The sequence below is a fragment of the Coregonus lavaretus genome, assembly GCF_964263955.1.
Source record: "Coregonus lavaretus genome assembly, chromosome: 7".
NCBI classification, from domain to species: Eukaryota; Metazoa; Chordata; class Actinopteri; order Salmoniformes; family Salmonidae; genus Coregonus; species Coregonus lavaretus.
This window is the reverse complement of record NC_139994.1, coordinates 11694217-11703612: the sequence shown is the minus strand read 5'-3', so window position 1 is coordinate 11703612 and position 9396 is coordinate 11694217. Positions and strand designations below refer to the sequence as shown.

At 43.6% G+C, this 9396-nt stretch overlaps 1 protein-coding gene across 1 annotated transcript; it reads right to left on the bottom strand.

Annotated features, from left to right (window-relative positions):
- Positions 1-7311: 7311 nt before the first annotated feature.
- LOC311132141 (uncharacterized protein) lies at positions 7312-9075 on the bottom strand. Its single transcript, XM_084165361.1, has 5 exons — positions 9011-9075; positions 8823-8858; positions 8661-8690; positions 8503-8535; positions 7312-7612 (listed from the first exon to the last, which is right to left on the bottom strand). Exons 1-5 carry the CDS (start codon positions 9072-9074, stop codon positions 7437-7439), a joined length of 339 nt encoding a protein of 112 aa, XP_084021487.1. The 5' UTR covers position 9075; the 3' UTR covers positions 7312-7436.
- Positions 9076-9396: the final 321 nt, after the last annotated feature.

Genomic DNA, 9396 nt, shown 5'->3' with positions numbered 1-9396 from the left:
AGCTCAATCCCAACCCATCCCTTCTGCATTCATTACCCTATACTGTAATGTACATTACCGGTCAAAAGTTTTAGAACACCTACTCATTCAAGGGTTTTTCTTTATTTTTACTATTTTCTACATTGTAAAATAATAATGAAGACATCAAAACTATGAAATAACACATGGAATCATGTAGTAACCAAAAAAGTGTTAAACAAATCAAAATATATAATGAAGCCACCCTTTGCCTTGATGACAGCTTTGCACACTCTTGGCATTCTCTCAACCAGCGTCACCTGGAATGCATTTCAATTAACAGGTGTGCCTTCTTAAAAGTTAATTTGTGGAATTCTTTCCTTCTTAATGCGTTTGAGCCAATCAGTTGTGTTGTGACAAGGTAGGGGGGGGTATACAGAAGATAGCCCTATTTGGTAAAAGACCAAGTCCATATTATGGCAAGAACAGCTCAAATAAGCAAAGATAAACGACAGTCCTTTATTACTTTAAGACATGAAGGTCAGTCAATACGGAAGATTTCAAGAACTTTGAAAGTTTCTTCAAGTGCAGTCGCAAAAACCATCAAGCGCGATGATGAAACTGGCTCTCATGAGGACCGCCACAGGAATGGAAGACCCAGATTTACCTCTGCTGCAGAGGATAAGTTCATTAGAGTTACCAGCCTCAGAAATTGCAGCCCAAATAAATGCTTCACAGAGTTCAAGTAACAGACACATCTCAACATCAACTATTCAGATGGGACTGTGTGAATCAGGCCTTCAAGGTCGAATTGCTGCAAAGAAACCACTACTAAAGGACACCAATAAGAAGAAGAGACTTGCTTGGGCCAAGAAACTGAGTAATGGACATTAGAATGGTGGAAATGTGGACATTTTTGAGTCTAACCGCCGTGTCTTTGTGAGACGTGGTGTGGGTGAACGGATGATCTCTGCATGAGTATTTCCCACAGTAAAACATGGAGGAGGAGGTGTTATGGTGTGGGGGTGCTTTGCTGGTGACACTGTCTGTGATTTATTTAGAATTAACCAGCATGGCTACCACAGCATTCTGCAGCGATACGCCATCCCATCTGGTTTGGGCTTAGTGGGACTATCATTTGTTTTTCAACAGGACAATGACCCAACACACCTCCAGGCTGTGTAAGTGCTATTTTACCAAGAAGGAGAGTGATGGAGTGCTGCATCAGATGACCTGGCCTCCACAATCCCCCGACCTCATCCCAATTGAGACGGTTTGGGATGAGTTGGACTGCAGAGTGAAGGAAAAGCAGCCAACAAGTGCTCAGCACACCTGTTAATTGAAATGCATTCCAGGTGACTACCTCATGAAGCTGGTTGAGAGAATGCCAGGAGTGTGCAAAGCTGTCATCAAGGAAAAGGGTGGCTATTTGAAGAATCTCAGATATAAAATATATTTTGATTTGTTTAAATAAAATGTTTACTACATGATTCCAAATGTGTTATTTCATAGTTGTGATGTCTTCACTATTATTCTACAATGTAGAAAATAGTAAAAATAAAGAAAAATCCTTGAATGAGTAGGTGTGTCTAAACTTTTGACTGGTAGTGTATATGGGGCATTAGTCTCAAGGTGCAGGGCTGAGTACCGGGCAGGTAGCCGGCTACTGATGGCTGTTCAACATTCTGATCGCCTGAAGAAAGAAGCTGTTTCTCAGTCTCTCTGTCCCAGCTTTGATGCACCTGTACTGTCTCCGCCTTCTAGATGGTAGCGGGGTGAACAGGCCGTGGCTCGGGTAGCGGAGGTCCTTAATGATCTTCTTGGCCTTGACACCGGGTGCTGTAGATGTCATGGAGGGCAGGCACCATGTCTCCTGTGATGCTTTGGGCTGACCACACAACCCTCTGGAGAACCATGTTGTTGAGGGCAGTGCAGTTTCCGTACCAGGCGGTGATGCAGCATGACAGAATGCTCTCAATGGTGCATCTGTAGAAGTTTGTGAGGGTCTTAGGGGCCATGCCAAATTTTTTCAGCCGCCTGAGGTTGAAGAGGTGCGGTTGTGCCTTCTTCACCGTAATGTATTTACTTATGCGTCATGCACCTTCTGTGGATTAGCTGTGGCATGTGATTTGGACGGAGTCAGGCGCAGGAGGGTAAATCACAGAATAAAGGTTTATTCCGTATATATGGCCCCATGTAGCTCAGTTGGTAGAGCATGGCGCTTGCAACGCCAGGGTTGTGGGTTCGTTTTCCCACGGGGGGCCAGTATGAAAAAATGTATGCACTCACTAAGTGTAAGTCGCTCTGGATAAGAGCGTCTGCTAAATGACTGAAATGTAAAAAAAAATATGTTGATACAAAGTACAAGGAGCTCCACTGACCTCATATAACCTCCACAATAAACAATCACACACAAAGACAAGGGGGGGCAGAGGGAACACTTATACAGGTACTGATGAGGGGAATTGAAACCAGGTGTGTGTAATAAACAAGACAAAACAAATGGAATGATGAGATGAGGAGCGGCAGTGGCTAGAAGGCCGGTGACGACGAACGCCGAAGCCTGCCCGAACAAGGAGAGGAGGCAGCTTCGGAGGAAGTCGTGACATTAGCAATGATACCATATTTGGAGACTTAGACATCAGTTCAACGTCTAATTTTGATTGAGATTTTATTCACTTGTCAAACATGAAACAACGTTGAATCAGCCAGTTTGTGCCCAGTGGGAAGGGCCATATGTATTTTTCATCACATTTAAAAAGAGCATTGTGGCCTATGGAGGATGGAGTTGTTTTTATGGAAAATCATGATGTATTCCGCATAGCTCTTTATTTGGTCATGGCTGATATCAGGAACAAATGATACATGTGCGTATATATGTGGGAAGTACAAATCCCTCTTTTCAATCCAAGTCCTGGAAACAGACTCCTTACCTGTGACTGTGCAGCTTCATAAGGAAAGGCTTGTTCCTTTAGCTGACTGCTTGCTTGCTTGCCATGCCCTTCAGTAGCCCTGCTCTATACAGCTACAGTCACAACTGGCCTGGACAGAAAACCCAGAAAACAGACGACAAAGTGAGGTCTCAGGAAACTGGGGTTAAATGAGGGATCCAAAAAAAGAGAAAGGTAAATCTTGAAGACAGACACCTCTGTTAAAAGATGGAGGCCATTCAGTGAAAGTGCAAGCAAGGTAGCCAGCCAAACTCTTTCCATTGCCCTGTGTTTCTTCAACTGTTTTATTCACAGTTGGAAGCTGGTGGTATGCATGCAAACTGCTCTTAATGAGAGAGAGAGAGAGAGAGAGAGAGAGAGAGAGAGAGAGAGAGAGAGAGAGAGAGAGAGAGAGAGAGAGAGAGAGAGAGAGAGAGAGAGAGAGAGAGAGAGAGAGAGAGAGAGAGAGAGAGAGAGAGAGAGAGAGAGAGAGAAGAATCCCACCTCTTTCTCTTTATGGCCTAACTGGTACACTTTGCTGACTAGGTGATGGTGGAGAGCCCACTACTCTACTATGACACCTTACCACTGTCTGTGTTGTTGTGTGTCAATAGCAACCGTGTTGGGTGGTTGAAGCATGCCTCCAGCCTGAAAGAAAATAAGTGACCAGTTTTCTGACTAATGCCCCCCTCTCCTCCCAGGCTCTAGGCCTAATTCTACTTACCTCAGTGTCTGTGTTTAATGACGGTGAAGTCACACAGAGAGCAACTGGTTTGCCTTTTTATATTTTAAAGCCCTGTCAGTAGTTCCGATGTGGATGTGGTGGAGGAGTCAGGCGCAGGACACAGAGGATACGTCCAAAATAATTTAATAGTCCAAAGAGCAACAAACAAAACACGACCTCGAAAACAGACGGAGGCGAGGCAATTACGCAAACACGCGTAAACAATAATCCCAAACATAGACAGAGTGCAGACACGCAGCTCTGCACGACAGGCAGAAAATAACAACACACAATCAGACTAATGCAAAACAAGGAACTTATAAGACAAGTAATCAACACACAAATGGACACAGGTATAAAAGACAGACAAAAGCAATCACACTACGAAACATAGAGCGGTGGCAGCTAGTACTCCGGGGACGGCGAACGCCGAAGCCTGCCCGAACCAGGAGGAGGAGCAGTCTCGGCAGAATCCGTGACAAGCCCTCAGTGAGCGATAGACTTTTCTGAAGTTTGTGTTTGGCCTGGTCTCTAACAAGGCTATGAAACAGACCTAATACAAATATAAAAACAATAGTTCTTCATTTGATTTATTTTGTGTGTGATTATGATTTTAGTTCTTCATCCTTGTTTCATTTGGATTCACTGTGTTTTGTCTTGTGAAAAGTAAGCACAACAAATGCCGTCTTACTAACGTGAGTGTCTGCAATCCTTCTCAGGAGCAGCAGGGAGCAGCGCTGATGCCACCACCCGATCAACTGTGCACAGGCTCATAGACAAAGGGGACGTAACCCTAGCAGAACTTTATAGTAGCCACATTCAGTTCAGAATTGGGTCCCTACAAAAATCTGGACAATACAACATGCAGTAGATCGTTCTAAATTCCTGTGTCAGTTTGACATGTGACTGATATTTCAGAGAGCATGTTCATGTTCACTTGATCCTTTTTCATGTGAGTGAAGTGAAAGACTGTTGCTTAGAGCAACAGAGCGTCTTTGTCTTTCTGGCACCTAGTGTCTGTGAGGGAGGCCTTTGAATGACGCAGCACATCAGAGAGGAGAGATGGACCCTTAAACTGCTTTAAAGTGGTTGTGTTCAGAGTCTGTACTGAGTTTAAGTGATGCTGCTGTAATTTTAGCTAGTCAGTTCACCTTTAAAGCAGTTTTAGGATGCAGCCTATCCAAGTCACAGCAAAGATAATAAGTTGGATTGTTCCCTATATACATAAGCCAGTATATGCTAGGTTTGTCGTTAACATCTTTCAAATATTGCAAACCTCTACAACCGTTCATGAAACATTAAAACACAACTAAGAAAAAAACTGTGGTAGTACAGAGAGATAAACATAGAGCTTTCGCCTCATTGTTATACCTGCAACAGAGGGTGTTTTGTGGTCGCAGGGAAGCGCGGGGAAACCCAGCAAAGGAAGGTGACACCGGAGACCAGTGAACCATAAAAGGTCGATAGAATCTGGAGGAACTGGGCTGAGTGTTGTTTTGTCGTGCCGGTGTGTGGGTGTCACTCTAGAAGTCAAACCCCTCACAGAAAATATAAGAGGGAGGATGGAGTGGAGGATTATGGGGAGGGGAGGGAGCGTTAATGCCTCATAGGATAGGCTTGGAGGCTTGAGCTCTATAACCTTCTTGCATGGTTGTGTGGGATTCGGCTGAGAGAGAAAGTAGAACCTGGTTGCCTCTCTGAGGAGGGCTGCCTGGGGCCGGGCCGGATCCAGGGGCTTATCCATCCGATAAGGGCTCTTGCCAGCCCCAGAAGTTTAATGGATCAGGCTGCAGGGGTGTCCAGTAACCTGGTGGTATCCGCTTCAGTGTAAGACTAAGAGTGGCCTGACCATTATGGGGGAATAGAACAGGTAATGCTATTGTTGTATTGGTGGTTCATAACTCTGATGGTTTCGTTCAGGGATTGGAAGTGGTTGCTGACTAGAAGGGACCTCGAGCAGGGTTACCCACTGTCTGGGCATTCACACAGGTAATGGGGTCACATTCACACAGGTAATGGGGTCACATTCACACAGGTAATGGGGTCACATTCACACAGGTAATGGGGCCACTAAGGTCAAGTATTCACTAAGAGGGTAGTTTGGGAAATGTTATTTTGATGTACACTGAGTGTACAAAACATTAGGAACACCTGCTCTTTCCATGACATAGACTGACCAGGTGAATCCAGGTAAAAGCTATGAGCCCTTATTGATGTCACTTCAATCAGTGTAGATGAAGGGGAGGAGACAGGTTAAAGAAAGATTTTTAAGCCTTGAGACAATTGAGACATGGATTGTGTATGTGTGCCAATCAGAGGGTGAATGGGCAAGACAAAATATTTAAGTACCTTTGAACGGGGTATGGTAGGAGGTGCCAGGTGCACCAGTTTGAGTGTGTCAAGAACTGCAACGCTGATGGGCTTTTCATGCTCAACAGTTTCCTGTGTGTATCAAGAATGGTCCACCACCCAAAGGACATCCAGCCAACTTAACACAACAGTGGGAAGCATTGGAGTACACATGGACCAGCATCCCTGTGGAACGCTTTTGACACCTTGTAGAGTCTATGCCCTGATGAATTGTGGCTGTTCTGAGGGCAAAAGGGGGTGCAACTCAATATTAGAAATATGTTCCTAATGTTTTTTACACTCAGTGTAAATTCGTACATACCGTATGTTCTGTCATCCTGAATGTGATGGTTTATTGATATGTAAAGCACTTTGGGTTTGTGAGAATTCACTTTACTGTATATACAAATACAATACATTATTATTATAACTGTAAAGACTCAATCACCAATCAAAGAGATTATTACACATATTTCTCAATGTCACGTCAGGAGAATTTAGCAAAACAAGGTAGCTTTATTCATGTCAGAGGAATTGATCTGAGTGCGGTGCAACTCCATACGATTCAAGGTTGCTGTGCTCACATCAGGGGAACATAGCAGGAGTAAAACGTAGCTGCAACTCCATACGATATGATACACTATATACAAAAGTATGTGGACACCCCTTCAACTTAGTTGATTTGGCTATTTCAGCCACACACGTTGCTGACAGGTGTATAAAATCGAGCACACAGCCATGCAATCTCCATGGACAAACATTGGCAGTAGAATGGCCTTACTGAAGAGCTCAGTGACTTTCAACATGGCACCGTCATAGGATGCCACCTTTCCAACAAGTCAGTTCTTCAAATTTCTGCCCTGCTAGACCTGCCCCGGTCAACTGTAAGTGCTGATATTGTGAAGTGGAAACGTCTAGGAGCAACAACGGCTCAGCCGCGAAGTGGTAGGCTACGCAAGCTCACAGAACAGGACCGTCGAGTACTGAAGCGCGTACTGTCTGTCCTCGGTTGCAACACTCACGACCGAGTTCCAAACTGCCTCTGGAAGCAACATCAGCACAAGAACTGTTCGTCGGGATCTTCATGAAAGCTCGCCGCCATTGGACTCTGGAGCAGTGGAAACGCGTTCTCTGGAGTGATGGTGGTGTGAACTAGTCTCCCACTGGTGTTATTAGGTTTTATGTCATCACAATAAATTGTTAATTTAATGCTACATTTTATTCACAGAGAAATGCCCATGAGTTTGTATTGAACATGCCACTGAGTTTTTTCCACAGAAGTTACAGTAAACAATATGTAACGTCATGCTGACTTTGTTCTGCTTCACAAGATACAGCAAAACAGCTTCATCATGTGCGTACCGTTCTGTACACCTCCTTGTTATGGCATATACAGTAATAGGATACAATATTTCTTCTTCTTCTATGTAATTAACTAAAAGTAAATGTTTGCCTCCGTGTGTCTTTGTGGCATTTCAGGGCTGACGGCGGGAGGGTCGTGATCTCCTCTTCTGTTGTGGGGCTGGGGCCTTTCTCCGGTTCCCACCTGCTGGCCCAACTAACTTTCGTGAGTTTTGTTGTGGAGCAGGAGGAGGAGGAGGAGGAGGAGGAACAATTCTTTTTTTCAGACCTTCATCTGAGCTCTCATCCTCTGAAAGATAAAGAAACGTTAAAGTTAATTGTAGAACATTACACACATTTGATTGGTTCAATATTCATCCTTTTTCTCCACTTTTAATATCTGGAATGATTCCTGTGAGGTATTTGTGATTTGTGTTGAAAAGGTGTGTGTTTGAGTGTGTTTCTTGTCCCCACAAGGATAGTAAAACAAGTAAAATTCGGACAAGTGGGGACATTTCGCCGGTCCCCACAAGGAAAAAGGCTATTTTAGGCTTAGTGGTTAGGTTTAGGGTTAGGGTTAGGCTAAGGGTTAGGTTTAGGGTTATGGGTTAGGGAAATTAGGATTTTGAATGGGAATCAATTGTTTGATCCCCACAAGGATAGTAAAACCAGAATGTGTGTGTCTGTGTGTGTTTGTGTGTCTGTGTGTGTGTGTGTGTCTGTCACCTCTGGTCTCTTGGCCCTCTCACCCCTACGGGAGGGCAGCTCCCGCTAAGCCCAGTCCAAGCTGTTCTCTGTCCTGGCACCCCAATGGTGAAACCAGATTCCCCCTGAAGCTAGGACAGCAGAGTCCCTGCCCATCTTCCGAAAACATCTGAAACCCTTCCTCTTCAAAGAGTATCTTAAATAATCCCACAGCACCCCATCCCCCCTCGCACCCCCTCCTCACGCCCGACCCACTAAGACTCACACTTGACTTTTTTCCCCGTTACTAGCTCTGACTTTGTGATAGCTACTTTATTGAGGAAAAATGTACTTACTATGCCTGTGATATGTGGTTGTCCCACCTAGCTATCTTAAGATGAATGCACTAACTGTAAGTCGCTCTGGATAAGAGCGTCTGCTAAATGACTTACAATAAACAATAAAACAAATGTGTGTGTGTGCATGGTGCTTCCCTGTTGGAATATAGTATCTTACCCTCCTGGTCCTCAACACTGTTTGCCGCAACACCTACAATAAGGAATTGAAGCACATTCATAGAAATGATATTTTTTTCTCACAGGCATACATTTGTGACTAAATGGTGACCATATGTCTACGGGTTATATTCCTACACATAACAAAAGGACACCTACCAGGTCCAGTGACACCGTTAGGTTTAGGAGCTGTAGGGAGACAAATGATGAACAGATACTTTAGATATCAACACAATTATGTTTATTTCTTCATTCATCATTTTTATTATACCAGTATTCTTTCAATGGTTTTATTGGGAATACAGAATGACGTAAACTCACCATCTTGTCTAACTTCTACACTTGTGCTGCTTACATCTAAGATGAGACATGTTGACATGTTACAGAGCAAGGCATACATTTTCTGTCTAAATATAGATATATTTTTTTCATCACATTTTATTGTGTTTAATCTTGTAGTATTTGCCAAACTGTAATTATACTGCATCAGATAATTAAAAAGCCCCTACCAGCAGTCCCTCCATTGTAATACTGTGGCTTTTCTATAAAGAAATGTAACAAAAATTGCATCATAATAAACAGTATCATTAGCTATATTGCCTTGATTCAATATTTATAGTTAGCGTTACTGTCTGCCAGCAAGATTCAGGAAATGTTGCAGGATACAAGAAGTACCACTAGATGGCGGTGCAGAACAAAGTTCCAGCATCTCTCCTGATTTGGGTGGTTCTATTGAGTCACAGAAAGGGCTCTACAGACGTTTCTGACGTGCAAACGTGCAAACTGATATATAATTTCAGAATTGGTTAAAATTAGGTTCAGGTTATTGTTAGGGTTATGGACAGGTTTAAGGGTTTGGTTAAGTTAAGGGTTAAAGGTCAGTTTTTGGTTTTGG